At 34.8% G+C, this 17,470-nt stretch overlaps 1 protein-coding gene across 1 annotated transcript in view; it reads right to left on the minus strand.

Moving 5' to 3' along the window:
- Positions 1-17,470, minus strand: part of scn1laa (sodium channel, voltage-gated, type I-like, alpha) — a 57,732-nt gene that overhangs the window by 31,389 nt on the left and 8,873 nt on the right. The window contains exons 5-12 of the mRNA XM_073845140.1: positions 16,717-16,808; positions 13,258-13,494; positions 10,045-10,108; positions 9,760-9,901; positions 9,043-9,249; positions 8,640-8,891; positions 5,047-5,412; positions 3,194-3,302 (exon numbers count right to left, since the gene is read on the minus strand). Of these exons, the coding sequence (XP_073701241.1) occupies positions 3,194-3,302; positions 5,047-5,412; positions 8,640-8,891; positions 9,043-9,249; positions 9,760-9,901; positions 10,045-10,108; positions 13,258-13,494; positions 16,717-16,808 (1,469 nt within the window). The remainder of the gene's footprint in view (positions 1-3,193; positions 3,303-5,046; positions 5,413-8,639; positions 8,892-9,042; positions 9,250-9,759; positions 9,902-10,044; positions 10,109-13,257; positions 13,495-16,716; positions 16,809-17,470) is intronic.

Genomic DNA, 17,470 nt, shown 5'->3' on the forward strand with positions numbered 1-17,470 from the left:
ATTTCAAACAATCGTCTAACCTAAACGTTTTTGTAAGTGTTTTACCATTTATAATGTTGTTGATTCATATTTATATTGTAGGGAAGATTCTTAAAAATAATGCATCATGATTAGCATTTTGTTAGCATGTTTCTAACATGTTTCTACCATGATTAGCATGTTGTTAGCATGATTAGCATGTTGTTAACATGTTTCTAACATGATTAGCATGTTTCTAACATGATTAGCACGTTACTGGCATGTTGCTAGCATTTTAATTAGCATGATTTGCATTTTGATAGCATGTTTCTAGCATGATTAGCAAGTTATTAACATGTTTCTAACAGGATTAACATGTTGCATTTTTCTAACATTATTAGCATGTTGTTAACACTTTTTTAGCATGATTAGCACATTGTCATATTTCTAGCACATTTCTAACATTATTAGCATGTTACTAACGTGTTGTAAGCATGATTAGCATTTTGATAGCATGTTTCTAGCATGATTAGCAAGTTATTAACATGTTTCTAGCATGATTAACAAGTTATTAGCATGTCACTAGCATGATTAGCATTTTGTTAACATGCTTCTAACCGGATTAGCATGTTACTAACGTGTTGCTAACATGATTATAATGTTGTTAGCATGATGTTAGCATAATTAGCATGTTGTTAGCATGTTTCTAACATGATTAACATGTTTCTAGTATTATTAACATGTTAACATGGTTCTAGCATGAGTAGCATATTGTCAACATGTTTTTAACATGATTAGCATGTTTCTAGCATGTTTCTAACATGATTACCACGTCAGTAACCTGTTGTTAGCATGATTAACAAGTTATTAACATGTTTCTAGCAGGATTAACAAGTTATTAGCATGTCACTAGCATGATTACCATTTTGCTAACCTGCTTCTAACAGGATTAGCATGTTACTAACGTGTTGCTAACATGATTATAATGTTGTTAGCATGATGTTAGCATAATTAACATGTTGTTAGCATGTTTCTAACATGATTAACATGTTTCTAGTATGATTAGCATGTTATTAACATGGTTCTAGCATGAGTAGCATATTGTCAACATGTTTTTAACATGATTAGCATGTTTCTAGCATGTTTCTAACATGATTAGCACGTCACTAACCTGTTGCTAGCATGATTAACAAGTAATTAACATGTTTCTAGCAGGATTAACAAGTTATTAGCATGTCACTAGCATGATTAGCATTTTGTTAACATGCTTCTAACAGGATTAGCATGTTACTAATGTGTTGCTAACATGATTATAATGTTGTTACCATGATGTTAGCATAATTAACATGTTGTTAGCATGTTTCTAACATGATTAACATGTTTCTAGTATGATTAGCATGTTATTAACATGGTTCTAGCATGAGTAGCATATTGTCAACATGTTTTTAACATGATTAGCATGTTTCTAGCATGTTTCTAACATGATTAGCACGTCACTAACCTGTTGCTAGCATGATTAACAAGTAATTAACATGTTTCTAGCAGGATTAACAAGTTATTAGCATGTCACTAGCATGATTAGCATTTTGTTAACATGCTTCTAACAGGATTAGCATGTTACTAACGTGTTGCTAACATGATTATAATGTTGTTACCATGATGTTAGCATAATTAGCATGTTGTTAGCATGTTTCTAACATGATTAACATGTTTCTAGTATGATTAGCATGTTGTTAACATGGTTATAGCATGAGTAGCATATTGTCAACATGTTTTTAACATGATTAGCATGTTTCTAGCATGTATCTAACATGATTAGCACGTCACTAACCTGTTGTTAGCATGATTAACAAGTTATTAACATGTTTCTAGCAGGATTAACATGTTGCATTTTTCTAACATTATTAGCATGTTGTTAACACTTTTTTAGCATGATAAGCACATTGTCATGTTTCTAGCACGTTTCTAACATTATTAGCATGTTACTAACGTGTTTTGCTAACATGATTATAATGTTGTTACCATGATGTTAGCATAATTAGCATGTTGTTAGCATGTTTCTAACATGATTAACATGTTTCTAGTATGATTAGCATGTTATTAACATGGTTCTAGCATTAGTAGCATATTGTCTACATGTTTTTAACATGATTAGCATGTTTCCAGCATGTTTCTAACATGATTAGCACGTCACTAACCTGTTGCTAGCATGATTAACAAGTAATTAACATGTTTCTAGCACGATTAACAAGTTATTAGCATGTCACTAGCATGATTAGCATTTTGTTAACATGCTTCTAACAGGATTAGCATGTTACTCACGTGTTGCTAACATGATTATAAGGTTGTTAACATGATGTTAGCATAATTAGCATGTTGTTAGCATGTTTCTAACATGATTAACATGTTTCTAGTATGATTAGCATGTTGTTAACATGGTTCTAGCATGAGTATCATATTGTCAACATGTTTTTAATATGATTAGCATGTTTCTAGCATGTATCTAACATGATTAGCACGTCACTAACCTGTTGTTAGCATGATTAACAAGTTACTAACATGTTTCTAACAGGATTAACATGTTGCATTTTTCTAACATTATTAGCATGTTGTTAACACTTTTTTAGCATGATCAGCACATTGTCATGTTTCTAGCACGTTTCTAACATTATTAGCATGTTACTAACGTGTTGTAAGCATGATTAGCATTTTGATAGCATGTTTCTAGCATGATTAGCAAGTTATTAACATGTTTCTAGTAGGATTAACAAATTACTGGCATGTTTCTAGCAGGATTAACATGTTGTTAGCATTTTTCTAACATTATTAGCATGTTGTTAACACTTTTTTAGCATGATTTTCACATTGTCATGTTTCTAGCACGTTACTAACATTATTAGCATGTTACTAACGTGTTGTAACCATGATTAGCATTTTGATAGCATGTTTCTAGCATGATTAGCAAGTTATTAACATGTTTCTAGCATGATCAACAAATTATTAGCATGTTAATCTAATGAATCTAGCTCAAAACAGATTTGCAAATATCTGATTTCATGTAGTTTACACTATTTAAATATGATCGGATTTCAATCAGATTTGCACAAAAGCTTGGGCTGACAGTCTAAACTAGGCTTCAGTTTCTTTAGTCCCACTTTTGCATAGTTTTTCTATGAGAACATGTGCTAGACAGACAAAAAAGTGCATGTAGAAGTATGCATTTAGGGCTTCTTACAGTCAATAGGGGTGTTGCTGGCACTTGCTACGCTCAAGGCACGCTGTCTCGCTGCCCTCGAAAAGCTCTTTGAATCACATCGGCGTCGATGTTCTTCATCTGTGTCAAACTGTAAAGAGATCACATCAACAGCAAGTACATTAACAAATGATACAATGGTGCTTCATTAGTGCATGAAGTCAATCATTCTTTTTTCAGCTCAGTGAATTCAGGCAACCTGTAAAACATCTCTAATTCATATATCACAAGAAATGTTGCAAAACATAAATAAAAAACTAAATAATTTACAAAACATATTTTGAAACATCTTATTCTTGATGATAAACAAGCTTTAAATACATGCTTTTTTGAATAAAAGGCTGGAAATCATATGTATTTTGAATCTTTATATATATAAACGAATAGTACAAAATATGCTGTTGAGGTCATGCAGAATCTGCAAAATGTTAATTATTTTACCAAAATAAGAGGGATCATACAAAATGCATGTTATTTTTTATTTTACATACACTTAATTTTTATAACTGTGTTGTTACCTGAATGACCCACAGCTGTGTTTTTTCTTTTTTTTTGTAATAGTTGTTAATGAGTGCCTTGTTTGTCCTGAACAGTTAAACTGCTTGCTGTTCTTCAGAAAAATCCTTCAGGTCCAACAAATTCTTTGGTTTTCCGGCATTTTGTGTATTTGAACCCTTTCCAACAATGACTGTATGATTTTGATATGCTTCTTTTCACACTGAGGACAACTGAGACACTCATATGCAACTATTACAGAAGGTTCAAACACTCACTGATGCTCCAGAAGGAAACACGATTCATTTTAGAGTTGGGGGTGAAAACTTTTGAACAGAATGAAGACGTGTACAAATTTTGCCTAAATATCTTCTTTTTTTTCCATTTAGCACTGCCCTTCAGAAGCTACAGAAAATACTTGTTTCCCAAAGTCCAATTTACCCTGATATTCAAATTCAAAAAGTGTTTCCGCCCCTGCTCTTAATGCATCGTGTTTTCTTCTGGAGCATCAGTGTGCATTTGAACCTTCAGTAATACAGTAGTTGCATATGATTGTCTCAGCTGTCCTCAGCGTGAAAAGATGGATCTCAAAATCATACAGTCATTGTTTAAAAGGGTTCAACTAGACAAAAATGCTGGAAAACCAAAGAATTTGTGGGACCTGAAGGATTTTTCTGAAGAACAGCAAGCAGTTTAACTGTTCAGGACAAACAAGGGACTCATGAACAGCTATCACAGCTGTGGATCAAGTGTATGTATACTTATGAACTAGGAAACTCCTTTTGTACAATGTAAACATCTTTTATGTGATATACATTATTCAGGTCAGTACTAAATAAAAAATAACACGCATTTTGTATGATCCCTTATTTTGGTAAAATAATTAACATTTTGCAGTTTCTACAAGGTGTATGTAAACTTTTGACATTACTAATGCCTATTTTGTCTTTACATGCTGATAACATGCTGTCATCCTGGAAAACAATTTAAATAGTTTATTGTGACAACATGATTTGCAGGCTCACAAACAGAATCTGCATGCAATGAACTTCCACAGGAATCTCTGCAGATTTCTGCAGAAAGTGAATCTGATCACTTATAAATTCTTTACCCATTTCGTGGGTATTATTTATTTATTAAATATTTTGCATTTGATTATGCAGCTCTTTTTTTTACATATTTAAATCCACCCCACAGAATTCTGCAGATTTTCAACCAAAAAGTCAGCAAAAAAACAAGTGCACAGTGTCAATTATTATAAAAATGTGCAGTTCAAAACCAAAGCATTGCAGGCATCAAAAGAAACCCAGAGCAACAGCACATGCATCATATGTGCTTACGCAAGTGTCGTCAAACGTGGCTCTTTTTCTGGACACCTCCGGCGTCAGTATTCCGGAGGGAGAGTTGGGTGAAGAAGCTCCACCCGACACTATGACTATGCCATTGCTGTCGACCACGTATCGTGCTTTTCCGTTAGACGGCAACAGTATACGTGGCGTCAGACTGCTTTTGCTATGAGTGCTGTAAAGCCGCTCGGGTCGAGAGGGTAGAAACAGAGAGTCTCTCCTGCTGCCCGTCTCCTCACACATGCTTTGCTCGTCATCAGCGTAGTTGTTTTCTGAATGCACACGCCCGCGGAAGCTGAAGACGCTACCTTTGCTTCCCCGACGTGGGGTGAGCATCGAACCCTGAAAACTCAGGGGGGACTGAGGAGAAACACAAGCCTTATAAATACATTGCCAAATAAATTAAAGAGGACATCGGATCCAAAATTCACTTTTACATGGTGTTTGCATATAAATGTGTGAAAACAACCATCCTACAATGATAAAAAAAAAACATTCACTTTTTTTTAAACCCCCAGTAAATCTCAATTATCAAGCCGTTTAGATTTTTTGAGCGGTATGACGTCATATTGTTTAAGCCCCGCCCATGACCATTTACGGACTGTCCCGTATTAGCATATTTCCACCCTCAGATACACTCGAGCAGCTGTAGCAACAACATTATATAAGCAATGCAGGTGTTTTGTAGTTGGATATAAAAGTGAACATAAAGAGAGGATTAGTTTTGTTTTTGATGGTAACGCGCCACCGAATACACAAATAGTGGAAGACAAGGGCGAGGTGAGCAGAGCTCAATATTATTTAAAGAGACATGCACAAGTAAAAAAGTGTTGTTTTACATGACCACTGAATTTGGAATTGGAATTTTATCCAATGTATGTTGCAGACATTTCATAAATAGATGGAAGAAATCCCAATTTACAACTTGTAATTTCAATTTTAGCAACTGTCTGCCATATTACTGATATAAAAATTATAATTAAACTTTATTTGGAATTCCACTTATGCACAATGCACATTTCTTAATATTAAGTCTAAAATATGTTTAAATGTCACTGTTTATGAGGATTGTATGATCTTTAAATAACATGCAAAATATTTCAAATGTACCTAAAGTTACTCGCAATAGTTGCACTTTAGCGCAAAGTATTTCTTTAGTTGGACTTCAGCACTACTTCCGCACAATTAAAGTGCATTAAGTACAATGTTAGTTATCCCAATTTAGCTATAACATTTTAGTGTATTAAAAGTATTTTTCAGGGTATTTAAGTACATAATATGTAAATATAGCATGAAATAAATGTATTTTAAATACATTGTAGTATATTTATTTTTCACTAGGGTTGTAATTCAAAATTTCAGCCACATAAGAATAAGAAATTAAAATTGTGAGTTTAGCGACAGAGCAATTTGACATGCAATGGCAGGAAAGAACAAAAGTGCCAAAAATCAAGAATATCAAGATGATAATGAAGATAAAGATGATGTTGATGATTATGTTGAATGTGAAAAAGAATGATGACTCAGGAGAAAGATGACAATGTGAGAAGACGAAAAATAAATAAATGTTGATGGCTTTAGTTTTGATGAAGTTGAGAGAGTTTTTCTCAAAGCAAAGAAATAAAAACATACATGAATTTGATGTGAACAAGGATGAGAAAAGAGAATCTGATAAATGATAAGAATGTAAAAATAAAGTCAAGCAGATAGCTGAAAGAATGAAGATGTCAGCATTAAATAAAATCAGTTTTTATTGTTAAACGAAGTAAGGACACCACTGTCTGTCTATCTATCTGTAAGATACAGTATCTAACTTGGATATACTTTAGAGTAGTCAATGTGCAGCTTGTATAGCAGTATAGATTTACTGTCCTCTGAAATTAACTCAACATACATTTATTATTGTCAAAATAGCTGGCAACAAAAGTGAGTACACCCTAAGTGATAACAGCAGTATGTTGTTTAACCATGCAAAGCCACATGTCCTATTCATCATGTTTATGGTTTTTGTCTGCTTGACAGGACCATACAAACTTGTGTATCTTGTATTAGAGCAGTTAAAATTTGGTGCCTTGAGTACAATTCTCTCATACTGACCACTGGATGTTCAACATGGCATCTCATGGCAATTCAACAATTTGAATTGTTGCTCTCCACAAAGATGGCCAAGGCTATTAGAGGTTCAGTAACACCCTGAAACCGAGTTACACTACAGTGGTCAGGGTCATACAGAGGTTTTCCAAAACGGAAAATAGGAATAGGCCTCACAAGGGTTGATCAACAAAGTTGAGTACCCATTCCGTGCGACAGGTGCAGAACCTGGCTTCAAAAAACAGATGTATGAGTGCTGCCAGCATTGCTTTAAAGGTTGCAGAAGTAGGTCAGCTTGTCGGTGTTCAGACCATACGCCGCACACTGCAACAAGTCGGTTTGCATAGGAGTCATCCCAGAAGGAAGCCTCTTCTGAAGCTGGCTCACAGGAAAGCCCGCAAACAGTTTGCTGAAGACAACCTGTCCAAGAGCGTAAATTACTGGAACCATGTCCTGTGGTCTGATGAGACTATAAGATAAACTTGTTTGGCTCAAATGGTGTCCAGCATGTGTGGCGATGCCCTGGTGAGGAGTACCAAAAAAATTGTGTCTTGCATGGTGGTGGTAGCATCATGGTCTGGGGCTGCGTGAGTGCTGCTGGTACTGTGGAGCTGCAGTTCATTGAGGGAAACATGGATTCAACTATTTACTGTACAATCTGAAGCAGAACATGATGCCTTCCCTTCAAAAAGAAAGCCAAACAATAGTTTTCCAACATGATAACGATCCCAAACACACCACCAAGATGACAACTGCCTTGCTGAGGAAGCTGAAGGTGAAGGGGTGGCCAAGTATGTCTCCAGACCTGAAACCTATTAAGCACCTGTGGGGCATCCTCAAGCATAAGATGGAGAAGCACCATGTGTCTAACATCCAGCAGCTCTGTGAGGAGTGGAAGAGGATCCCAGCAACAACCTGTGCAGCTCTGGTCAATTCTATGCCCAGGATGATTAAAGCAGTGCCAGATAACAATGGTGCTAACACAAAATATTGACACTTTGGACAAGTTCACTTAGGGTGTACTCACATTTGTTGCCAGCTGTTTTGACAATAATGGCTGTATGTTGAGTTATCTTCAGAGGACAGTAAATCTACACTGCTATACAAGCTTCACATTGACTTCTCTAAAGTATATCCAAGTTTCATTTCTATAGTATTGTCACTTGAGAAGATATACTAAAATGGTTGCTGAAATGTGAGGGGTGCACTCACTTTTGTGAGATACTGTATATAATGTTCAGTACTATTTCTAAATTATGAATCAAACAGCGTAAATTAGACCTATTAATTCCTATATACCAAAAAATGTCAAAGTTTGTATTTCCTGTACTATTCTGAAACTGTAATTTCCATATTTCTATAATTATTCCGATTTCACAAACACTGATTTGACTGTTGTCTTTTATGTTTAAGTAAATGACATTTCCTTGCTTTACTACGTGCATCAATAAGCATCAAATGAAAACCATGCAGACAGCAGATGAGATTTTTCTAACCTGACGTGGAGATGTACAAGTCCTTTCACGTGAGTGCCGGATATTTCTATCAGCTGTAAAACGGATGCTGGGCTTTCTATCATTTCCCTCCTTGTTCGAGTCATCATCTTTCTCATCTTCCCCCTGACGCTGTTTCTTTTTCCTGCGGTTGCGTCTTTCTTTGGCACTTTTGGAACTGAGCTTGGAGGCGTCCGAGGAAGAGTCCGTCTTTTCTCCACTGAGCCCATCACACTTGGACGCTTCAGCTTCAGCCTGCCAAGCAATCATATAACAGATGTAAATGTCTCAGGCATTTCCATTTATGCATTTGGATGTTTTGAAGGAATACATTTTGTCACATAGTGCCATGCACTACCATTTGCATGGTATTTATATCCCTTTTTAAAGAAAACACCCAACAGACCTGAGCTTCCTCTTCCTGTCTCATGAGCTGCTGGAGCATGGCACTAAACTCCTCTTCTTTCTTCAAAGCCTCATCAATAGTGGCTTGATTTTGTTCATCATATGCCATTGCAACCACAGCCAGGATCAAATTCACAAGGTAGAAGGATCCCAAGAAAATGACCAGCACAAAAAAAATCATGTAGGTTTTTCCTGCGGCCCGAAGAGTCTGTAAGAAAAGGCCACGATTAGTGTAGGATACAATAAAATTCATACAATAAAAGTGGATGGAGACTCCATAAATGACAAAAACACCACAACAATGCCATATTATGTGACCCTGGACCACAAAACCAGTCTTAAGTAGCAAAGGTATATTTGTAGCAATAGCCAAAAATACATTGTATGGGTCAAAATTATTGATTTTTCTTTTATGACAAAAATCATTAGGATATTAAGCAAATATCATGTTCCATTAAGATGTTTAGTAAATAATAAGTCATTAACTATTTTTTGATTAGTAATATGCATTGGTATGAACTTCATTTGGACAACTTTAAAGGTGATTTTCTCAATATTTAGATTTTTTTACACCCTCAGATTCCAGATTTTCATAAGGATAATGAAGCTGGACAGCCCTAGACCTTGTCTCCTTTTATCATATAGGAAAAAACATTCCACAAAAGAAAAATAATCATATACATTTGGTTTCCTCTACATACACCAACAAAACAAGCACCTGTTGGTAAAGATTCTCCCAGTAGTCTTGAGTCATCAGTCTGAATAAGGAAAGGAAGGCCCAGCCAAAGGAATCAAAGCTTGTGTAGCCATAATCTGGATTGGAACCTGCTTTTACACAGGCATAATTTTCTGGACACTGCCTGAAATGCACACGTGTGAGACAGTGATTGTCAAAATCTCACCATGCAACGTAACATTAAATGTGTAACTGCTCTTGGTAAACAATGTTTGAAGGGAAGATAATACCAAAGTTCATCAAAATAATTTAATATGCATTGCTCACCCAGCATCAGTACTTCTACCACAGATCAGAGCATCTTTCTTTCCTGGTGGGATATAATGGAAACCTACAGGAAAAAGAAAAATACTATTATAACAGAACTTATGCAAATGTCCTGAACAGTTAAACTGCCGGCTGTTCTTCAGAAAAATCCTTCAGGTCACACACATTCTTGGGTATTTTAGCATTTTTGTGTTTTTGAACCCTTTCCAACAATGACTATGATTTTGAGATGCATTTTTTCACACTGAGGACAACTGAGGGACTCATATGCAATTAATACAGAAGGTTAAAATGCTCACTGATGTTTCAGAAGGAAACACAATGCATTTTGTATGTTCCCTCTTATTTTGGTAAAATGATTAACATTTTGCATATTCTGCAAAGAGTATGTAAACTTTTGACCTCAACTGTATCCTTCACGGGTACTTCTTTCCCCACTAAAAATAAATATATGACCATTTTTTTATTGTTTTTCGTGCCTGGAAATGGACCAATGGTGAAAATAGGCACATATTAAGACTGGTCTTTTTTTTTTTTTGCAATAACAATTCTCAATATATGACTACTTTCTTCATTTTTGTATTTAATATTCTTCACTGAATTTTTTGGCACAAAAAAATGACCATATGACCACTTTCTTTATTGCTTTTGCTGCAATATATGTCCATTAATAAATGATCTCTTTCTTCATTGGTCCATTTTTTGGCACTAAAATCAATAAAGAAAATTGACATATATTAAGACAAAAATGCAAAAAATATAGACCAGTTTTAAAAATGACTACATGACTATTTTCTTCATTGTTTTTGGTGCCTGAAAATGGACAAATGATGAAAATAGTCATATATTAACATTGTTTTGGCAATTAGAAGTTTAATATGACTATTTTCTTAGTATTTTTATATCTTATTATATGACCATTTTCTTTATTTTTGTATTTAATATTCTTCAGGTTTTTTTGGCCATATGATCACTTTCTTCATTGCTTTTGCAGCAATAAATGTTCATTAATAAATGATCTTTTTCTTCATTGGTCCATTTTGTGGCACTAAAAACAATAAAGTAATTTGTCATAAATGAAGACAATGACCATATGACAATTTTCTTCATTGTTTTTGGGGTCTGAAAATAGATCAATGATGAAAATGGTCATATATTAAGACTGGTCTTTTTTTTTGCAATAAAAAAATCTTAATATATGACTAATTTCTTCATTTTTGCATTTAATATTCTTTTTTTTTGTTGATGTTGTTGTTTGTTTGTTTTGGCCACAGAAATGACCATATGACCACTTTCTTCATTGTTATTAGTGCAATAAATGTCCATTAATAAATGATCCTTTTCTTCATTGGTCCATTTTTCTAACCAAAAACAATAAAGAAAATTGTCATATATCAAGATTGTTTTTGGTGTAAAAAAATGGACAGTTGATGAAAATGGTCATATATTAAGATAAAACAAATTATTTTTATTTGGCAAATAGAAGTCTTAATACATGACTATTTTCTTCATTTTTGTATTTAATATTCTTCACAGTTTTTTCTTGTTCTTCATAAAAAAAATGAACATGAATGAACCACTTTTGTTCTTGGTGCAATAAATTATCCTTTTCTTCACTGGTCCATTTGGAACCAAAAACAATAAAAAATCTAATATATCACGACTGTGTTAATATATGACCATTTTCTTAAATTTTTTGTATTTAATATTCTTCATTGTTTTTTTTGCACCAAAAAAGACCACATTTTCTTATTTGTTATAGATTAAGATGCTCGTATAAGTTTTTGGTACAAAAAATGGACCAGTTTTAATATATGACCATTTTCCCTATTGGTCCTTTTTATTTATTTTTTGGGATGGAATCAAAAACAGCCTTAATATATGACCATCTTCTGCAAAAAGACCATTTTTGATGTTTTATCTCTCCCTGCACCAAAAACAGTTCATTTTCCACTCTCTCTCTCTGACCCATTGAAGTAAATGGGACCTGTTTTTTTAATGGAGCAAGACCAAGCCCTCATGCAAATGGGTGACATGTCAAAACACCAGTATAATTTGTGTATAAATCAGAATAATAGTACATGTGGAAGGCATCGTTTCCAGCAAGCAGTGGGCTAGATTACCTCACTCTTATGATAGCTTTCCCCCATCCCGCTAAAGTACTTTTCAATGGATATCATATTTCGCCCCCCACTATGAGTAAGGTGGAATTCCTCTTCCTCTTTCTCTCAAACAGGTTTTTCATGGCTGGCGCTAATGTAAACGTCCATAATGCTAAATGATGACAGCTGGCTGTCTGGCAGATGTGCAGATCACTTACACACAGACACACAATATTTCCACTTTCTGTAGTTAGTACACTAGACTTGTCACTCTTCACTTCCTTTATATTAGCTCTGATCAAAACATCCCCACATCACCAACAGGTTTCAGGTCTACTATAACCTCTCTTCAGCTAAAATTTGTGGATTATGATGCAAATGTCAGTCCCTTTAGTTTGCTTGATGTTTGTGTGATTCCCATATTATTTGCAATAACTTGTCACATACAGCGATGAAATAAGTTTTGCAATTCATTGATTTATATAAATTTATGTGGTTTTCTGCTTAAACGTTTGGATGCATGTAGGGATGTATGCATTGGTGGATAAATGTTTTTGTTTTCCATGAATTGCCTTTGGGTGCATGAAAGCATTTGAGGGTTTTGCCTAGTTTAATATCTGCATGCTTGCACTATAAAACACAAATGTGACCCTGGGCCACAAAACCAGTCATAAGTAGCATGGGTATATTTGTAGCAATAGCCAGCAATACAATGTATGGGTCAAAATGACTGATTTTTCTTTTATGCCAAAAATCATTAGGATATTAAGTAAAGATCATGCTGCATGAAGATATTTTGTAAACTTCCTACCGTAAATATATCAAAACTTAAATTTTTAATTAGTAATATGCATTGCTAAGAACTTTGTAAAGAGGCAATTTTCTCAATATTTCCATTTTTATTTTGCACCCTCAGATTCCAGATTTTCAAATACTTGTATCTCGAACAAATAGGAAATGGAAAGCTTATCTAATTAAAAAAAACAAACAAACAAACAAAAAAAAAAACTTATGACTGATTTTGTAAAGGGTCACAAATGTGTTGATAATCATTACAAAAACAGTGCAGCTGAATCTACTCTATTCAGCAAAACTATGAAAATGAACTTACTCTGATTTTTAATGTATTCCAAGCATTCGTCTAGTTTGTAACAATCCTCTGTCTTGTTAAGAATATAATAAGTCAAGTTGTAACTGGTTGGCAGGAGCACACATTTTTGTTTTAGAGCTCCCATGAACAGCTGCAGACCAACCAAAGCAAAGACGCTTAGGCAAAAAAGGGTCAAGATCATCACATCTGACAGCTTCTTCACTGACTGGATCAGAGCTCCAACGATTGTTTTCAGCCCTGTGCAAAACAGAATAAACCTTGTCACTTTACAACTTCACACTGATGTAATCAGGGTCCAAAACTGACTTAAAATCAAATATTTTTCATGTATATTTATGACAAACAGCACAGGTCATTGTGACAGTGATATCGCATACAAGACTTGTATTTAGGGGTTCAAGCGTGTAGCACTGAAATTGTACCTATTGTAATTGTTAAAGTGGCCAAGGATCAGCAATCTCCATGTAAAACTACTCGGGAAGACGAAACCGCAAGTCATAGAGACTTGAAACTTTGGAGAGATGGTAGTACTCACACCGTCTACAACATCACCACGGCTCCAGCAATCAAAAGTACAGCTCAAGTGTCTTATGTCGTTGGAATCCTTGACTCACGTCGTTATTTGAAAAACCTACTTCTGTGAACTAATCATAGTTTTTTTTTTTTGCCTAATCATAACCAAACCAGTGCAGGAAGATTCTCTGTAGAGTGTATATCAATAATTATCCAAAAATGTTGCACTTTCAACTATCCTTCGCAAAGGGATGTCAAAACATTCCAAAAAGATACTAAAATGGCTATAACTTTTGAATGGAATAATATATCATCACCAAACTCAGAACACTTATGTAAGAGCTCAATCAGAGGTCACATACAAAAAATCATGGAGCTTGGCCACATAATGGTGATATAAGATGAAAAAACATTAAAATATGGCCATAACTACACAACCGTGAAAAGGGACCTGTCGAAATATACCCAAAAGCCTATAAAGCCTAAACAAAAACTCAAAACTTCACAAAACCTGGTGAGCATGTGTGACAGGTGATTCCAAACAAGCATGCAAAGTTTTATGGAGATGCAGCAATCAAAAGCACAGCTCAAATGTCTTATGTCATTGGCTCACGTCGGACAAAATGCACACCGGATTCGTCCGTCACCCTGGCAAAATTTTCAGGTATTTTGCGTTATTTGAAAAACCTACTTCTGTGAACTAATCATAGTTTTTTTTTTTTTGCCTAATCAGAACCAAACCAGTGCAGGAAGATTCTCTGTAGAGCAAATATCAATAATAATCCAAAAAAAAGTTGCACTTTCGACTCTCCTTCACAAAGGGACACCAAAACGTTCCAAAAAGGGATGGCCCACCTTTACTAAAATGGCTATAACTTTAAAACGGAATGAGATATCATCGCCAAACTCAGAACACTTATGTAAGAGCTCAATCTAAGGTCACATGAAAAAAGTCATGGAGCTTGGCCACTTTATTGCGCTATAAGAGGGAAAAAACGTGAAAAATGGCCATAACTACGCAAGCGTTTGTCCTATCGACATGAACATTAGAATGCATGGTCTTGGTCCAAAGTATCGAAAGTGCCTATAAGGACATTTGCGTATCTCAAAAAACATGGCCGCCAGAGGCCAATGAACTTTGAGCACCTATTAGGCTGCTCAGAACAAAACTTGGTGGGTCTGTTTGACTCATGGCCCTAAAAGTCTGTGAGAAATTTAATAGTCATCGGCCACTGGGGGATGATATCACATTTTTCAAGGACTTGCAATTCTCTGGTCTATAGGTCAATAATTATAAAAAATACAAATTTGGCATTTACCCTTTGGGGGGGCGTTTAGAAAAGTGACCTGTCCAAATATACCCAAATACCTATAAGTGCCACAAGTGTACTCAAAAAACATGGCCACCTAAGGCCGATGAACTTTGAGCACCTAGAAAAACTCTCACAATTCTCTGAACTGTGAGAGGTCAATAATTATCAAAAAAAATGTTGACATTTACTCTTTGGGGGTCGTTTAGAAAAATATACCCAAGAGCCTATAAAGCCTAAATGAAAACTCAAAACTTCACGAAACCTGGTGAGTATGTGCAACAGGTGATTCTGAACAAGAATGCAAAGTTTTAGGGAGATCGGATGACAGCGGCGCTATAACAGTCATAAATATTAAAAAAACATCATATTTCTTAGCAAATTACCTGTATTTGCCAAAAATCCTTTATTAAAATCATCGATTTAGGTGGTTACAATCTTGCTAAATAATATGCAATGTCTTTATTCGTATGTTCTTAAATGCCTTAAAGTGCTTGAACCCCAGCAATCGCTGCTTGTAGCTATATTTATGATTTGATTCAACAATGGCACTTACATCAGCAAGGGCCAGGCTGTTTTCTTACAATTCAACTTCAATCATATAACACATCAGTTTGTAATAAAATGTATTAAATAAATTTTGGACCCTGAATGTATTTATATACATTCACATAACTGAACTGAACATAATAACTGAACAGTGACTACATGAAGACATGGAAGACAGCTACAGTACAAATGTAAAATCACAAAAGGAGAGGAGAAACAAAAACAGTAACACTCGCCCTTAACAAATCTTGTTCTGATTTCAGTAACACATACTGCAAAAGTGATCGTTAAAGAGATAATTCTCTAAAAAAGGAAATTTAACTCTCAGGCCATCCAAGAGTAGATGAGTTTGTTTCTTCATCAGAACAGATTTGGAGAAATTCAGCATTGCATCACTTGCTCACCAATGGATCCTCTGCAGTGAGTGGGTGCCGTCAGAATGAAAGCCAGAACAGCCGATCAAAACTTCACAATAATCCACACCACTCTAGTCCACCTTGTGAAGCAAAAACACTTAATGATGGATTTATTTTTTTACAAACAAGTAGCTTTTTGCTTCACAAAGTGGACCTGAGTGATGTGGATTACTTGTGGATTATTGTGATGTTTTTATCAACTGTTTGGACTCTCATTCTGACGGCACCCATTCACTACAGAGGATCCATTGTTGAGAAATTTATGGAACGCTACATTTCTCCAAATATGTTCCCATGTAGAACTAATCTACATCTCGAACATTTTCAGATTTTCATTTTTGGGTGAACTATTCTTTTAAGATTTGGTAACCATTGACTGCCATTATATGACTGACAGACTGCAACGGTTTGAGTTAAAAATCTTTGTTTGTGTTCTACTGAAGAAACAAAGTCACCTACATCTTGGGTGCCCTGGGGGTAAGCAGATAAACATCAAATTTTTATTTTTGGGTGAACTATCCTTTTAAATAACAAACCAAAGCAAGAAGACCAGAAAAGAAAACTGGAAAAAGTTTGAAAAAATATTTATTTAGCCACTTAAAGAAGAACATGACATGCTTGATAAAAGCAGTGTCAGCATCTGTGACCATGACTTTTGCCATAAGTCTCACCTGGGATGACTGATATAGTTTTCAGGGCTCGAAGAACTCTGAACGCTCGCAGGGCGGACACACTACCCAGATCCACAAACTCGGTTACATATCTGAAACATGGAGGGTGGGAAATCAAACACTGCCAGACATACAAACTCACAGGAAGGTCCAGACACAGGGTTGCAGTCGGGTTCAAAGGTCACACAGACGTCGTACACCCTAAACATGTTTTCTGCTTACCTGGAATTACTGAAATAGTTTTCAAAGCTCTGAGTACCCTGAATGTGCGGAGAGCTGACACATTGCCTATTTTTATAAACTCTGTAACAAACCTGTGGGACCAAATGCACAGATAGAAATAAAGCTGATGGGAACTGTAGATGCCTATGGCCTTAATGGGCATTTTATGGACTAATTATCAGTTAAGAATGCTTAAGTTAAAAGTTATATCTGCTTCTTTTATAATATTTAAAATAAATTAGAATTCAAATTAAATAACTGTTCAAAAAATAAGAATTTCAAGTATTTAAAACTCTTTAGTTTTACAAGTATTTTAATAAATGAGTGCCCAATTAATTGCATCCAAAATATAAATGTTTTCATTTATATATGTGTACTGTGTATATTTATTATATATATATATATATATACACACACACACACACACACACACACATATATATATATATATATATATATATATATATATATATATAATAAAATTAAATAATATAAAATAATAATATATTTAATATTTAATAATATTGTAAGC

This window comes from Garra rufa, chromosome 8 (genome assembly GCF_049309525.1).
Source record: "Garra rufa chromosome 8, GarRuf1.0, whole genome shotgun sequence".
Classification (NCBI taxonomy): domain Eukaryota; kingdom Metazoa; phylum Chordata; class Actinopteri; order Cypriniformes; family Cyprinidae; genus Garra; species Garra rufa.